This window comes from Lycorma delicatula, chromosome 4 (assembly GCF_047948215.1).
Source record: "Lycorma delicatula isolate Av1 chromosome 4, ASM4794821v1, whole genome shotgun sequence".
Lineage (NCBI taxonomy): Eukaryota > Metazoa > Arthropoda > Insecta > Hemiptera > Fulgoridae > Lycorma > Lycorma delicatula.
In genome coordinates this window covers 189,653,972-189,672,040 of record NC_134458.1, presented here as the reverse complement: position 1 = coordinate 189,672,040, position 18,069 = coordinate 189,653,972, and the positions used below count along the sequence as shown (strand labels likewise).

The following is an 18,069-nucleotide window of genomic DNA, read 5'->3' as shown; positions in this document are numbered from 1 at the left end:
TGAGGCCTAAAATTGCTTCCCTTGTCCCTATACTTTTCCTGAAACCAAATCGGTCTTCTCCTAACACTTCTTCCACTCTCCTCTCAATTCTTCTGTATAGAATTCTAATTAAGATTTTTGATGCATGACTAGTTAAACTAATTGTTCTATATTCTTCACATTTATCTGCTCCTGCTTTCTTTGGTATCATGACTATAACACTTTTTTTGAAGTCTGACGGAACTTCCCCTTTTTCATAAATATTACACACCAGTTTGTATAATCTATCAATCGCTTCTTCACCTGCACTGCGCAGTAATTCTACAGGTATTCCGTCTATTCCAGGAACCTTTCTGCCATTCAAATCTTTTAATGCTCTCTTAAATTCAGATCTCAGTATTGTTTCTCCCATTTCATCCTCCTCCACTTCCTCTTCTTCCTCTATAACACCATTTTCTAATTCATTTCCTCCGTATACCTCTTCAATATATTCCACCCATCTATCGACTTTACCTTTCGTATTATATATTGGTGTACCATCTTTGTTTAACACATTATTAGATTTTAATTTATGTACCCCAAAATTTTCCTTAACTTTCCTGTATGCCCCGTCTATTTTACCAATGTTCATTTCTCTTTCCAGTTCCTGCTTTCTTTGGTATCATGATAATAACACTCTTTTTGAAGTATGACGGAACTTCTCCTTTTTTGTAAATTTTACACACCAGTTTGTATATCTACTGCTTCCTCATTTGTACTGCGTAGTAATTCTGCAGGTATCCTGTCTATCCCAGGACCTTTTCTGTCATTCATATTTTTTAATGCTCTCTTAAATTCAGATCTCAGTATTGTATCTCCCTTTTCATCCTCTTTGATCTCCTTTTTTTCCTCTATAACACTGGTTTCTAATTCATTTTCTTCATATAACTCTTCAATATATTCCACCCACCTATCGACCTTTTCTTTCCCATTATAAATCGGTTTACCATCTTTGTTTACCACATTATTAGATTTTAATTTATGTACTATAAAACTCTCCTTAACTTTCCTGTATGCTTCGTCTATTTTACCAATGATCATTTCTCTTTCCAGTTCTGAACACTTTTCTTTAATCCACTCTTCTTTCGCTAGTTTGCACTTCCTGTTTATAGTATTTCTTAGTTGTCGATAGTTCCTTTTACTTTCTTCATCACTAGCATTCTTTTATTTTCTACGTTCATCCATCAGCTACAATATATCGTCTGAAACCCAAGGTTTTCTACTAGTTCTCTTATTCCGCCTAAGTTTGCTTCTGCTGATGTAAGGATTTTCTTTTTAACATTCTCCCATTCTTCTGCTTCATTTTCTACCTTATCTTTTTTACTTAGACCTCTTGTGATGTCCTCCTCAAAAATCTTCTTTACCTCTTCTTCCTCAAGCTTCTCTAAATTCCACCGATTCATCTGACATCTTTTCTTCAGGTTTTTAAACCCCAATTTACATTTCATTATCCCTAAATTATGGTCACTATCAATGTCTGCTCCTGGGTAAGTTTTGCAGTCAACGAGTTGATTTCTAAATCTTTGTTTAACCATGATATAATCTATCTGATACTTTGAAATATCGCCTAGCTTTTTCCAAGTGTATATTCTTCTATTATGATTTTTAAACTGGTGTTGGCAATTACTAAATTATACTCTGTGCAAAACTCTATAAGTCGGTCCCCTATTTCATTCCTTTTGCCCAGTCCATATTCACCCACTATATTTCCTTTCTGACCGTTTCCAATGCTTGCATTCCAATCTCCAACTATTATTAAATTTTCATCTCCTTTTATGTATTTAATTGCTTCATCAGTTACTTCGTATACACACTGTACCTCATCATCATCATGGGTGCTTGAAGTCATATAGATGTTAACAATCGTTGTCCGTTTAGGTTTTGATTTTATCCTTATTTACAATGATTCTATCGCTATGCGTTTTGAAATACTCTGCTCTCTTCCTTATCTTCTTGTTCATTATGAAACCTACTCCTGCCTGCCCATTATTTGAAGCTGAGTTAATTATTCTAAAATCACCTGACTAAAAGTCGCCTTCCTCTTCCCACCGAACCTCACTAATTCCTACTACATCCACATTTATCCTATCTATTTCCCTTTTTAAATTTTCTAGCCTACCAACCTTTTTTAAACTTCTAACATTCCACGCTCTGACTCGTAGAATGTTATTTTTTAATTTTCTGGTGACCCCTTCCTTAGGTAGTCCCCACTCGGAGATCCGAACGAGGGCCTAGTTTACCTCCAGAATATTTTACCAAGGAAGGCACCTCCATCATTGCTATATGAAAATGCAGAGAGCCACATTTTCTTGGAAAAAAAGCAGCTGTAGTTTTCCATTGCTTTCAGCTGCGCAGTACTCAGAGGACTGAGTGATGTTGATACGGCCGTTTAAGTCGTCCTGACTCATGCCCCTAACAACTACTGAAAGAGTTGCTGCCCTCTTTCAGGAATCATTCCTTAGTCTGGCTCTCAACAGATACCTCTCCGATATGGTTGCACCTTTGGTTCAGGTATTCTGTATCACTGAGCACTCAAGCCCCCTCACCAACAGCAAGGTCTCATGATTCATAGAGGGGAAGAATCCATTCATCCCAGCATAATTAGTAAATTAAAGACTACCTTAGCAAGAAGCTACATGAGTTAAATCAATAAAAGGGTAGTTTTTGTAAGCAAGTATCAACACTAACCAATGCTTTGCTAGCATCTTACAAGGTAGCAAATAAAATCGCAGAATATTAGAAGCCACATATAATTTCATTCTATACCAGCTGCTATAGATATGGTGAACATTATGATTGGTGAGTTTGCTAGGAAACTACTTTCAAAAATGCCTTTGTCTAATAACACCATCAGCTACAGAATACAACTCATGGTAGAAGACCTCAATGGGCAGTTAATTAAAAAATTAAAAGGGAAGGAATTTGGCTTGTAGCTGAATGAGGTCTCAGATGTTAATAATAATTATAGTCAGTTGATTCGCCATCTATGGTCTATTGATGGTAGTAACATTGCATAAAACTTCTACAATGCTTTTCTTCTGTAAAAGTAACATTGTTAGTTCGAAGGCTCAAGATGTGTTTGAGATTCTACAAGCTTTTATATCTGAAAACAGACTGGATGGACTAAGTCCTTTTGTTGTGTTATGTGTCTGAACTAATGGTGCTTGTTCTATGTCCAGCTATTACAGAGGATTGCAGGCTTTTATTCAAAGCAGAGCCCCTGAAGCATTGTGAATCTACTACATTATTCATAGGGCACTTACGTCAAAATATCCGATCTAAGTGTATGTAGTGAATAGAAAAATTTATAAAAACCAGGGTACTATACTACACACTATGCTTATACTATACTGTACAACCATTCTTGAGGTTTGTTTAACAATTAGGTAATCTGTTATTGACTTTAAACCCTGCTTTCCTTATCTTATAAGGAATATAAATGAATTCATTTATGAATATAAATATTCATAAAATATTATTATAATATGAATGTTTGTTTGTTTGTCCTGTATGCTTTTCTATACCATTCATCCAATTATGATGAAACTTTGGTAAGTTGTGAGTTAGCTTGGACCCGCTAGGTGGCACTAGGGTTAAGATATTTTGAAATATTGTATTTATGGTCCTATTTGGCTCATATTCAGAGTATATATTAGTTACATGAAAAGAAATATTTTTGCAAAAAAGGGAAGGATAAATTTTGTGATGTTTCGTAATGTTCAGTTTTTTAATGTTTTATCAGACTTTCATTTGTGTTCATTTAATATATACGAGGTGCGACAATAAAGTAATGAGACTGATTTTTCTTTGCAAAATGTGGCAATCCTGCAGCTTGCGTAGGCACACCATCTTTGACTTTGGTCTATAAGCTACTTCTAGTCCAAGCGGCACATTGATGCGACTGATCAGTCGTGAGTTGTGCTGTAATAAGTGAACACATGTTTGTGTCTCTCGTCACAGAAATGAAACCGCAAAATATTGCGCAACGGTATGCCATTTCTTTTTGCGTTAAATCGGGTGAAAACGTGACGACAACTTACGGTAAGCTTCAGAAGGCTTTTGGAGAGGAGGTTATGTCAAGAGCTCAAGTTTTTTGGTGGCATAAAATTTTTAGTGAAGGCAGAACGAATGTTGAAGATGAAGACCGCAGTGGACGACCATCAACCTCACGGACAGATGTCAACTTGACCAGGGTTTGTGAAATCGTACGATCTGATCGAAGATTATCCGTGAAAATGATTACAGAAGAACTCAACATCGATCGAGAAACGGCTCGTCTAATATTAACTGAAGATCTTGGTATGAGAAAGATTTGTGCAAAAATGGCCCCCAAAAATCTCACACAACAACAGCGAGAAACACGGAAAAATGTGGCAGCCGGTCTGTTAGAGCAAACGGAAATCAATCCAGATTTGTTGAGCCGTGTTATCACTTTTGATGAAGGTTGGTTTTTTCAATACGATCCAGAGACAAAACGCCAAAGTTCGCGATGGTGCTCAAAGGGATCACCCAGACCAAAAAAAGGCACGCATGTCAAAATCAAAAGTGAAATGCATGCTTGTGTGCTTCTTCGATTCCAAGGGAATTGTTCATAAAGAGTTGGTGCCTCCTGGACAAACAGTTAACCAATATTTCTACAAAGAAATTTTAGAAAGACTTCGTAAACGAATTGTTCATGTCCGTGCCAACATTGCTGATAATTGGTTTCTGCATCACAATAATGCGCCATCCCATACTGCTCTGTCAGTACAGCAATTTTTAACCTCAAAACAAATTTGAGTACTACCACAGCCACCTTATTCACCAGATATCGCTCCGTGCGACTTTTTTCTATTTCCAAGAGTCAAAATGGCGGTCAAGGGACACCATTTTCAAACAACACAAGATGTCCAAAAAGCTGTGACGAGGGTCTTGGAGGATATTACAGAAGATGAGTTCCAGAAATGTTACCATCAATGGCAGAAGCGCTGGAATAAGTGTGTGCAATCAGAGGGGAACTACTTTGAAGGAGACAACACTAAACATGACTAAAACGGTAAGCAACATTTTTTTCACATCAGTCTCATTACTTTATTGTCGCATCTCGTATATATATATATATACATACCCAAATCTAGCAATAGTGAAGCACTGTAGGGTCAGCTAGTGCCATATAAATTTAATGACTATCCTTATGGACAAAGAACGAGTTTATTTTCAAAATATTAATTTTCTGAAACAACAATTAATCATTCTCCGTTATCATTCCTTATAGCTTCTTCATACCTATCCATTCATTTTCCATCCCTACTCCAACGTTAAAATCTCCCACTAATATCATCTCCTGCTTGCTAGGGACTTAATTAAAAATATTACACAATGCCACTTCAGAATCCTCTTTCACTTTTTTATTTCACATTATTTCAAGCATATAAACCAATTATTACCATAAAGTATCCTGTAACTTTGATAGATACCCTTAAGATGTTCATTAACAGTTTCCTTCATTAACATGTATTTGTACCTTACAAAGCCCTTTCACTTTTGTCCAACCATTATAGAAGTGTGTAAACAATATCCACATTTAACAGCTACAAATTTTCTTTTTAGCCTCAGTTAAAACATCCGCAACAAACTTTGTTATTTCATTTAAAACTTGTAGTTTATTCCATAGCCTTGTTAGCCAAAATTCATAGTCCATTTTCATTTCCATTGCCTTATACTGTTAAAACCATTTGTATTCTCAGGCTTATTACTGGGTAATTTAACAATTGTGATTTTTCTGCAAGCCAGGGGACTGCTGCACAAGAGAGTGCTGCAATCACAAGAGAGTGAAATTTTAATTCTTATCTGCTCCTTCGTTGAAACTGCAATAACACAGATTGTGGCATTAGGGCCTTTGTTAAAGTGGTGACGTAGACTTGCCACTGTCACAGTTTCTTTTCAACCTTACAGCATTTTGTAGATGTACAGTGTGAAAAAAATTAGACTCTTATTTAATTTAGATCAAAGAATTAAATTAATTGTCTTAAAAGTATTTTTTATGAAGAATAGTACTTGATGATAGTGAAACGTGGAAAGTAAGGAATCGGAAAGGAATAGAGCAGAGGTTTTTGAAGTGTTATGTAAGAGGACATAAAATATTAGATGAGTTAATGAAGTATGTAACGAAGAGGTCTTAAGATGAATAGAAGAAGAAAAAAGGTTTTTGCATAATTCTGTGAAGAGTTGGACTCTTGTAAAAGATTAAATGTGTCGGAGATAAAGATTAGATTTTATAAAAGATAGTGATGACAAAGGATATAATAATTATGTTGAGGTTAAAAGATTAGCACACTGACAGAAGGAAATTGAAAGCAGCATCAGTCTTGTTAATATGAATTTTAGCACAAAATAAATACAAGTTTCAAAACTGGGTTAATTTTCAAATTGGTATAATACCATATTCAGTTGCTATAATGTTTTTGTTTTACTAACATTACACTTATTTCAATCAAATCCTTTTTGTAGGTTATGTTTTTATAGTTTTTCATTGAGTACTGCTAAAGAAAGATCTACTTCCAAGATTATATCGAAGTTAATGGTAAAAAATAAAAAAAATAGTGAACAATAAAGGGAACCACTATCTTGAAAGTAATTCTATTTTCTGTTCATATTTTCTTCACTTCAGATAAATACAATTGTGTAATGAAAAATTAGAATAATTATTCTAATTTTACAAGTATAATTTTGTTATTGTTACAATTACAGTTCACCTTTTATAGTCTGATTCAGAAGGTTTTAGTATTATGTGAAATAACTTATAATACTTATAATTTATAAGATTGTAATGATTTTTTTTTATTCAGGCAATTTACTGTTATACAACTGATGGTCTTGGACCATGTTATGCTATTGATGGTGAAAAAATTATGCTTCAGTGGTTCAGAAGTTACCTCGTGATTGTTGCTAAAGAATCTAAACAGAAATCTCAGAATTCAACTACACCTCCCATTGGGTAAGGTTTAAATACTATGCTTCAGAAAATGTTATTTTTATGCCACCTTACTCTAATTATAATATGTTTGTGAGGTGTGTGAGAAAAGTAATGAGACTGACTTTTTACTTACCATAGTTTTTATTTTTTTTCAAACAACATATTATCCCCTTCAAAGTAGTTCCCTTGGGCTGCTATACACCGGCGGAGTCGTTGTTCCCACTCCTGGTAGCAGCACTGGAAGGCTTCAACTGGTAGGGCTTTTAACTTGTCCGTCACAGTATTTTGAATGTTCTCCAGAGTTCCAAAATGACGTCCTTTTAAGACATGTTTAAATTTTGGGAAAAGGAAAAAGTCACAAGGACTCAAATCAGGTGAATAGGGGGGGGGGGTTGAAGAACCGTAGGAATGTGTTTTGAGGTCAAAAATTCCCTGATGGAAATGGCCGTGTGACACGGGACATTTTCATGATGAAGCATCCACATGTCTGCAATGTCTGGTTTCACGCGAATCACTCTTTTCCTGAGCCTTTCAAGGACACCTTTGTCCTGGAGGAACAAATTCTTTATGCACAGTACCGTGTATAAAGAATTAAAGAATTCTTGGTCATTGTCAATCCTCTCAAGAAGATCAATGCACATGTTTCTTCGATTGCCCTTCTGTTCCGTTGTGAGGTTTTTCGGCACCAATTTTGCACAAACCCTCCACATGTCCAAATCGTCTGTCAAAATTTGATGTATGGTGAAAGTGTTTAAATTTAACTGTTCACTCATCATCCTTATTGTTAAACGATGGTCTGATCTCACAAGACCCTCACACGCTCAACGTTTTTGTCAGATTTTGAAAGTTGAAGATCTCCCTGAGTGAGGTTGATCTTCAACATGTTCTAGGCCTTCCAGAAATGATTTGTGCCAGCGGAAAACTTGTGCTCTTGATAAGCAATGTTTCCCATTGGCCTGTTTCAACTTTTCAAAGATCACACTTGCGGTTTCCCCAAGTTTAACACAAAACTTGATTGCACAACATTGCTCTAAATTCCGATGCTCCATTTTCATAACACAACAAAAACACAACTTCAGTGATGATGCTGTCAAAAATAATGTGTTGGCTGAATGGAGTTGAAACTCGTACTGAGCATGTGGGAAGGATGAACAAACCGGTCTAGCACAGACCGGTAGACACAGCGTTGCCAGTTCGCTCGCAGTGTTACCAATATCATTACTTTTCTCACACACCTCGTATATTTTTTATTAATAAATATAACCAGTTGTTTACAATAAAATATTATAAATTTTTTTTAATTGCGACTGATAATCATGCTTGCGTTGAAATGTATTTTTGTAACAATAAAAACATCATTTTGAAAAATGTTTAAAAACTGAAGATCCTACCATAAAATATACATACATAAAATACAGCTAATTTAATACAAAAAAAATGTGTATATGTATGTGTTTAAATCTGTGTGAGCTTATATGTTAAAATGTTTTTCAAATTAATTTTATTTACTTCCAATCTACTGACAGTTCTGAGATATAATTTTGGCTTTAGAGTTAGTACTCAATTGTTTTGAGAAAAGTATTAGAATTAATTTTTTATGTACTCAGCTTAGATCATGAATTACACAAATTGCATATATTTATACAGTAACAAAATAAACTTACTGTGTTGATGCAAAGAAATTCATTTTGTTAATTATTTGTATTAACAAATAACTGAATGATAGATTCTAATTGAGAATGTTTTGTTCACTGTAGTAAATATACTTTTTGTTACTAATGTATATTTAATTTCATATTCATGTGAAATAAATTTTTAATGGCCTACATGTTTTGTTTAATTTGTTAATTTACCATTGTATGTTCATAATTTTTTTTTTCAGAATTTTGTGAAATTATCTTTTTAGTATGTAGGCAGTATCTATAAAATTGTAGATTTTGAGTTGTGTGTATTCCCATGTTTTTGACCGTAAGGAATCCATTCGTGTAACTAAAATGATTGCACACAACCATTAATGAAAAACAAAGGAGAAATGTCTGTCCAGAATAAGTTCTAATGTTACAAGAAAGCAGTACCTACATGTTTGAAGGAAGAGAGATAGAGCAGAATTTGCTTAGTAGATACTACTTTCTTGCTTAGCACACATTTCTTTCTTGCTTAATATTGTTTAAAATGTCAATCCAGATACTGCTTTCTCATTACGAGTTGATCAGGTAGTCTAGTTCTTTACACATGTATGGTATTAGCATCATAATTTGATTACTCATTTCTCTTGAGTAAATTTATTGGGGTTTAGAATAGAAAATTAGAAGTTTTGTAAGTTGAATCCTCCTCTATGAATCATGAGACCTTGCCGTTGGTGAGGGGGCTTGAGTGCTCAGGGATACAGAGTAGCTGGACCGAAGGTGCAACCATATCGGAGAGGTATCTGTTGAGAGCCAGACTAAGGAATGATTCCTGAAAGAGGGCAGCAGCTCTTTCAGTAGTTGTTAGGGGCGTAAGTCACAATGACTTAAACGGCCATATCAACATCACTCAGTCCTCTGAGTACTGCGCAGCTGAAAGCAATGGAAAACTACAGCTGTTTTTTTTTTCCAAGAAAATGTGGCTCTGCATTTTCAAAAGCAATAATGGAGGCGCCTTCCTTGGTAAAATATTCCGGAGGTAAAATAGTCCCCCGTTCGGATCTCCGGGTGGGGACTACTAAGGAAGGGGTCACCAGAAAAGTAAAAAATAACATTCTACGAGTCGGAGCGTGGAATGTTAGAAGCTTAAAAAAGGTTGGTAGGCTAGAGAATTTAAAAAGGGAAATGGATAGGGTAAACGTGGATATAGTAGGAATTAGTGAGGTTCGGTGGGAAGAGGAAGGCGACTTTTGGTCGGGTGACTTTAGAGTAATTAACTCAGCGTCAAATAATGGGCAGGCAGGAGTAGGTTTCGTGATGAACAAGAAAATAGGGAGGAGAGTGGAGTATTTCAAGATGCATAGCGATAGAGTCATAGTAATAAGGATAAATTCAAAACCTAAACCGACAACGATTGTTAACGTCTATATGCCTACAAGCGCCCATGATGATGATGAGGTAGAATGTGTATACGAAGAGATTGATGAAGCAATTAAACACGTAAAAGGAGATGAAAATTTAATAATAGTAGGAGATTGGAATGCAAGCATTGGAAAAGGCAAGGAAGGAAATATAGTGGGTGAATACGGGCTGGGCAAAAGGAATGAAAGAGGGGACCGACTTATAGAGTTTTGCACGAAGTATAATTTAGTAATTGCCAACACCCAATTTAAAAATCATAATAGAAGAATATACACTTGGAAAAAGCCAGGCGATACTGCAAGGTATCAGATAGATTATATCATGGTTAAGCAAAGATTTAGAAATCAACTCGTGGACTGCAAAACTTACCCTGGAGCAGACATTGATAGCGACCATAATTTGGTGATAATGAAATGTAGATTGGGGTTTAAAAACCTGAAGAAAAGGTGTCAGATGAATCGGTGGAATTTAGAGAAGCTTGAGGAAGAGGAGGTAAAGAAGATTTTTGAGGAGGACATCGCAAGAGGTCTGAGTAAAAAAGATAAGATAGAAAATGTAGAAGAAGAATGGGAGAATGTTAAAAAGGAAATTCTTAAATCAGCAGAAGCAAACTTAGGCGGAATAAAGAGAACTGGTAGAAAACCTTGGGTTTCAGACGATATATTGCAGCTGATGGATGAACGTAGAAAATATAAGAATGCTAGTGATGAAGAAAGTAAAAGGAACTATCGGCAATTAAGAAATGCTATAAACAGGAAGTGCAAACTGGCGAAAGAAGAGTGGATTAAAGAAAAGTGTTCAGAAGTGGAAAGAGAAATGAATATTGGTAAAATAGACGGAGCATACAGGAAAGTTAAGGAAAATTTTGGGGTACATAAATTAAAATCTAATAATGTGTTAAACAAAGATGGTACACCTATATATAATATGAAAGGTAAAGTCGATAGATGGGTGGAATATATTGAAGAGTTATACGGAGGAAATGAATTAGAAAATGGTTTTATAGAGGAAGAAGAGGAAATTGAGGAGGATGAAATGGGAGAAACAATACTGAGATCTGAATTTAAGAGAGCATTAAAAGATTTAAATGGCAGAAAGGCTCCTGGAATAGACGGAATACCTGTAGAATTACTGCGCAGTGCAGGGGAGGAGGCGATTGATAGATTATACAAACTGGTGTGTAATATTTATGAAAAAGGGGAATTTCCGTCAGACTTCAAAAAAAGTGTTATAGTAATGATACCAAAGAAATCAGGGGCAGATAAATGTGAAGAATACAGAACAATTAGTTTAACTAGTCATGCATCAAAAATCTTAACTAGAATTCTATACAGAAGAATTGAGAGGAGAGTGGAGGAAGTGTTAGGAGAAGACCAATTTGGTTTCAGGAAAAGTATAGGGACAAGGGAAGCAATTTTAGGCCTCAGATTAATAGTAGAAGGAAGATTAAAGAAAAACAAACCAACATACTTGGCGTTTATAGACCTAGAAAAGGCATTCGATAACGTAGACTGGAATAAAATGTTCAGCATTTAAAAAAAATTAGGGTTCAAATACAGAGATAGAAGAACAATTGCTAACATGTACAGGAACTAAACAGCAACAGTAGCAATTGAAGAACATAAGAAAGAAGCCATAATAAGAAAGGGAGTCCGACAAGGATGTTCTCTATCTCCGTTACTTTTTAATCTTTACATGGAACTAGCAGTTAATGATGTTAAAGAACAATTTAGATTCGGAGTAACAGTACAAGGTGAAAAGATAAAGATGCTACGATTTGCTGATGATATAGTAATTCTAGCCGAGAATAAAAAGGATTTAGAAGAAACAATGAACGGCATAGATGAAGTCCTACGCAAGAACTATCGCATGAAAATAAACAAGAACAAAACAAAAGTAATGAAATGTAGTAGAAATAACAAAGATGGACCACTGAATGTGAAAATAGGAGGAGAAAAGATTATGGAGGTAGAAGAATTTTGTTATTTGGGAAGTAGAATTACTAAAGATGGACGAAGCAGGAGCGATATAAAATGCCGAATAGCACAAGCTAAACGAGCCTTCAGTAAGAAATATAAGTTGTTTACATCAAAAATTAATTTAAATGTCAGGAAAAGATTTTTGAAAGTGTATGTTTGGAGTGTCGCTTTATATGGAAGTGAAACTTGGACAATCGGAGTATCTGAGAAGAAAAGGTTAGAAGCTTTTGAAATGTGGTGCTATAGGAGAATGTTAAAAATCAGATGGGTGGATAAAGTGACAAATGAGGAGGTATTGCGGCAAATAGATGAAGAAAGAAGCATTTGGAAAAATATAGTTAAAAGAAGAGACAGACTTATAGGCCACATACTAAGGCATCCTGGAATAGTCGCTTTAATTTTGGAAGGACAGGTAGAAGGGAAAAATTGTGTATGCAGGCCACGTTTGGAATATGTAAAACAAATTGTTAGGGATGTAGGATGTAGAGGGTATACTGAAATGAAACGACTAGCACTAGATAGGGAATCTTGGAGAGCTGCATCAAACCAGTCAAATGACTGAAGACAAAAAAAAAAAGTAAGTTGAATATTATCATGGAGAATATAATACACCTGATAACTGATACTTGACCATCTGAACCTGATGCTTGCCTTCTTGACTAGCATCAGCAGCTGGATTTGGTAGAAACAAACTGGATAGATTATTTCAGTGCTAATGGATGTTCTCCCTGAAAATCAAAGCTACTTCTAGGAAAGTTTGCCTGTCAAACAATTTTGTATATAGTATAAAAATAAGTTAGTGTAAAAATTTAGTTAAATTGCTACACCACCTCACACTGAGACCAAATCCAAAAAACCGGTCAAAAGTTGAAGAATGAAGTCGCATATCAAAGATTCAGATAATTGGGTTAGGTAGAAGAATAGTTGAATTGCTGTAAACTGGGATCGGAAGAAGAACCCATTGGGTTGGTCTAGTGGTGAAACTCGTCATTCCAAATCAGCTGATTTCAAAGTTAAGAGTGCTAAGGTTCAAATCCTAGTAAAGGCAGTTACTTTTATACGGATTTAAATACTATTTTATGGATACCGATGTTCTTTGGTGGTTGGGTTTCAATTAACCACACATCTCAGGAATTGTCGACCTGAGATTGTACAAGACTACACTTCATTTACATTCATACATATAATCCTCACTCATCCTCTGAAGTAATACTGGTGGTTCTGGAGGCTAAACAGAAAAAGAAAGGGATCAGAAGAGGGGAATCTTGTATACCTGCTTCAGAGTTCATAAAGGAAATCTTCTGTAATTTATAGTTTTCATTTTTATTTGATTAAGAAAAAAAATCAGCTGCTTAAAGCTGCCCTACGTGTTTTTTTTCAAGTGTGTATGATAAAAAATATGAATATTTCAGTTTAATACATTTAAAAATGTTTGACTTAATTTTCTTTTATATGGTAATTACAATAAAAATACACAAAAGTAACATTATTATGAAAAATGTTTGTATTTTACATGGTTTTATTTAACTTCACTCATTTGTTTGTTTGTTTATATGCATGTATGTTTGTATGTTAGTGTACATGAAATCTTGCAATTTATTTTCCACCCAATTTGAAATCAAAAGTAACCACAAGATGGGATTAAACGTTCTGCAATTGGGATGAAAACTGCTACTTGAGGGTTTTTGAGGTTGCTGCTTATAAATTTGATATTAGAGTGGTGAAAAACAAAATGGCAGAACCAATATGGCAGATCAGTATTTTTTAAAATCATCCTATTTACTTAAAATTCACTATTTAGGGGTTACTGAATAGTATTCAGGGGGACACTGATTTTCAATGAAATTCATATAATTTTCTACCAGTCATTTTGAATTTCATTTTTTTGACTTCAGATTTGCAATCAGCAACTCCAAAAACTCTGATATCAAGTTTCCAGTAAACAAACTAACTTTTAATTTTAACCAGCCTTTTACACTTTGGCCCCACTGTGCATTTGGAAAAATCTAGAAATCATTCTTCAAAAATATGGGAAAACTAAATTTTAGTTTTGTTCTAGATGAGCATTTTCACAGTCACATTTACATTTTACTTATATAATACTTTCAGTATAATTATAAAATTTGATGAAATAAAACAATTTTATGATTTACATTTTTATTTTTAAACATCTTTCAAATAGAAACAATCTTTGCGATCAATTAAATAGTGAACACAATTGTATAGTTAATGTCAAATTTTCCACCAGTCCATCAGTGTCATTTTCCTCATTTAAAATTATAACGGTATCACTTGTATCAAAAAATTGTTGTATCAGTAACATTGGTTTTTCACTAACTTATGTTAGGTTTGCTGTTTTCTCTAACAAACTAATTAATTTTTCTGCTCCTCCTCCTATCTACTCATTTCTGTACCATTATTTCAACTCTTGTTAACCTCGTAAAGGAAAATCAACCCGTGACAAATCTTCCATTGACTTTGATTCAATCATTGTTCAGTGACATTCCATATGTCTTGTTTGATAATTCAACAGGTACTGTTCTCTTTCAACACAGGTAGAGTACAAATAGATTGTCTGTTCTCCAGAGTATATAGGTAAATGAACAACATTAAAATCAGTATCTTATCAATAGTCTTATATGGTCTCTATTTGACCATTGAGTATTTAGCTGTGTTCAACTCTCCATTCTCATTCTTCCATGCTTTGCCTCTTTTTTCAGCACTAGATTCTTGTTCCTCTTCTGCCTTAGGCAGGATTGTAAGACATATTCTTCTGCCTTACAAGTTCATAATTTTAATAGTTTTTTTTACCAACAGTACTAAAGATTTTTAACCTTTTTACTGACCCTTAAAGTTGATTATTTTGTTGTAAAAATTTAGCAGATGTTCATAACTTTTTTCATACTCCCAATACTTTATAAGAGTAAGCTTCATTAAGCAACATTTTTTTCTTATAATTTCACAACCTTATGTGTACACATTTGTACATCAGTCTTTTGAAATCCAATTTTGTCACTAAATTGGTTAGTACATTTCATAAAATTGTAAAAAAAATTTTTGTTATAAGAGTATACTAAGTATTTTTCTATGAAATATCCCAATCAATTTAGTAATTCCTCCACCTTTTTATTTTATTGTATATTCAAAAAAATTATTTCTTATAATTACAGTTCTGATAAACTGGTAGAGCATGGCATAACTTTGGCATTGCAAACTGTTACATATGTATGTTATAATATTTTAGCACCCTCCTCTGAAAATATACTGTTAAGAGTCTATTTCTTTATATATATTTAATATGATATGCAATTTATTTTAATTCCTAATGATTTGTACGATTTTGTTTAAAAAAATTTCTAAATAATAAATATGTTCATGAAAGTAAATATTCATAAATCTCATTGGTCATTTTTTTTTTATTATCCTATCTTATATTTTAAATAATAAATATATTTTTAATACAAGAAATTATTTTTTTTTCATGTATTTGTTGCTGTATAAGATCATAATTTTTAAATAATAATGCTTAGCAAAACACATTTATAATACTGGGTTTTCAAACAAACTATTTTTGGGACTATATACGTTATATAATATGGTTTATCCTTTGTTAGGATGATGCTAAGCAGTATTTCATCCTGCTTTTTTATTTTAGTTTATGACCAATATAGAACTAAGCAAAAAGGCAGTATCTGCTTTTTTAATTTAAGAATTTTACGCAAAAAAGTATAAAATGTGGACCAAGCATTAAAGTAAATTCATATATTAGGTAAATTTATGTATTAAAACTAGGATTTCTAAGATTGTTTCTTGTAGATTCACCTTTTCTCTTAGCAATATAATGTAGATTATATTGTACATATAGATGGTCTGCTATGATTTTGGTATTTCTCTACATTTTGAACTACTTTGACTCAAAAAATATTAAATTATCATAATTATGGTACACACATTTGTATGTTATTGGTTTCTGCTAGGCTTTATGTGTCAAGAATTGTTTAATGAGAAATTATGAAATTGTGTGTAGTTTGTATCTCAATGATTGAAATTAATGTCTTTTTTTTGTGCTTGTTTTTCAACTTTTCAAAAAAGAATACCTTTGGAAATAATACTAAAAAAGAATTTTTTTAACTTTAAAAAACACTTTCACCCCAAAAATCTGCTTTATATGTTTTTACTTTTTCAGCCCATTGAAATGAAATTTTTAAAATTAGTTATAATACGGTTTAAAAGTTTTTAAACATTTCATTGGTGGTAGAAGTTCCTCCCTAAAAATAAGTGCTCTATAAATTTTGTTTTTAGTTTTTCAGTTTGAATTTTTTTATTTATATTTTTCAGTGTTCTAAATAAATAGAAATTACCTTTCATATGTATGATTAAAACTTTCATTATAATTTGCTACACTTTAAGCTAATCTGGATTTGCTAAGGAAACATAACAGGTAGTTTTACATGTAGCTTGAAAAAATTTTAATTTTTGGTATTGTACATTGATAAAGTAAAATGTAATTGATAATGTCAAATGTAATTTATTAATTAGAATGAGAATTTTTTTTTCAATAAACTAGCAGAACTTTTCTGTGAACTTAGGAAGGGAATAAGTTTACAGAAAAAAATATCAATTAGAAAATTCAGCTCCATATTAGAAATTTGGGTAGTATTTCTCTCACGTTCATTAGTTTATTGATTATCACACTTATTTTATTTATCTTACAATCAGAATTATTTGATTTCCAAAATATAAGTAGTATGATTGAAGAGATTATCTAAGTGGTATGAACACTAGCTTCTGAACACTGCTTTCTTTAACTGAATATTGAGAAGTTCAGTTCTCAAAAATTAAAAAAATGTTTTTTATCATCAATTATTTGACTGGTTATTCCTCTATTCCTTTGAGTTTCAAGCATTTTCTATAGCCTACAACATCAGTTACTTTAACAATTCTAACTAAATAGAACTAGATAAAACTTACAAATTGTAGGACTATTATGGATTTAGATGTATTTTATTTCTTATAATCAATGCAAGAATTTCCATTGTTTTACAACACATTTACTTTATGTTTCAGGTGAAACTTGCTTTGTTACCACCAATTTACTTTCCTTACAGTTAGTCTGGAGTAAAGGTATCCAAACCAAAAGTAATGACCTATTGAAAACCAGTCATCGTAATCTCTTAAATGTAGGCTCAGTCGACAGGAAATATCTCCAAGATTTGTTCTGTATACTCTTAAGGTCAGTAGAATACACAAGTGCAGGCAAGCTGACTCACAATGCAATTGTAGTCAGTCGAGATGTGGACCTCACAGCTTTAGTTCAATGCATGCTTTGGTTAACAAAGTTTCAATCAGTTATGCGTGTTCAATGGCGTATAGAACTGAATGGAATATTGGTCATCCTACACCCAAATTTATTTGCATTGATTGAAACTTCACTAACTAAAGTATGCACTGAACCTTCTGTTGTGAGGTCCACATCTTGTCTGACTACAGTTGCATTGCGAGTCGACTTGCTTGCACATGCTTATTCTACTGACCTCAAGAGTATGCAGAACAAATTTTGGAGATATTTCCTGTTGATTGAGCCTACATTTAAGAGATTAGAACAACTGATTTTCTAAATATAGGCCATTACCTTTGGATACCTTTACCCTAGACACCCTTTATGAAAGAGTGGAAAAAGTACAGTAAAACAGTGAAAAAATTACTTTTCTTGTTGGAAGCAACTTGTATTCCTTAACATTTTGAGAATTCTTAAGTTTAAAGCTACTAAATGCTTGGTTACAATATTCTGTATGTATATTTGTTGGTGTATGTCCATTAACATTATCATAAAAATAAAAAAGCACACTGAAAAGGTGATTTTGGATTACAGATAACAACTGGTAAAATTTGGAGTTAAAATTATTTTTCACTATAAAATTTGTAATTTATTTGTTTATTATTATAATTTTCATTCATTTATTTTAATTTTTTAATTGTTCATTCCTCAATATTTCTTGATGATTGCTTGGAAATCAAAATAGTTATCTAATTTTAAACTTTTAGTGATTTTTTATAAGTGTTTTTTTTA

The 18,069-nt window shown here is 33.2% G+C and overlaps 1 protein-coding gene across 1 annotated transcript in view; it reads left to right on the top strand.

Annotated features, from left to right (window-relative positions):
- LOC142322775 (vacuolar protein sorting-associated protein 11 homolog) overlaps window positions 1–18,069 on the top strand; it is a 94,307-nt gene that overhangs the window by 22,081 nt on the left and 54,157 nt on the right. The window contains exon 4 of the mRNA XM_075361851.1: window positions 6,846–6,994. Within this exon, the coding sequence (XP_075217966.1) occupies window positions 6,846–6,994 (149 nt within the window). The remainder of the gene's footprint in view (window positions 1–6,845; window positions 6,995–18,069) is intronic.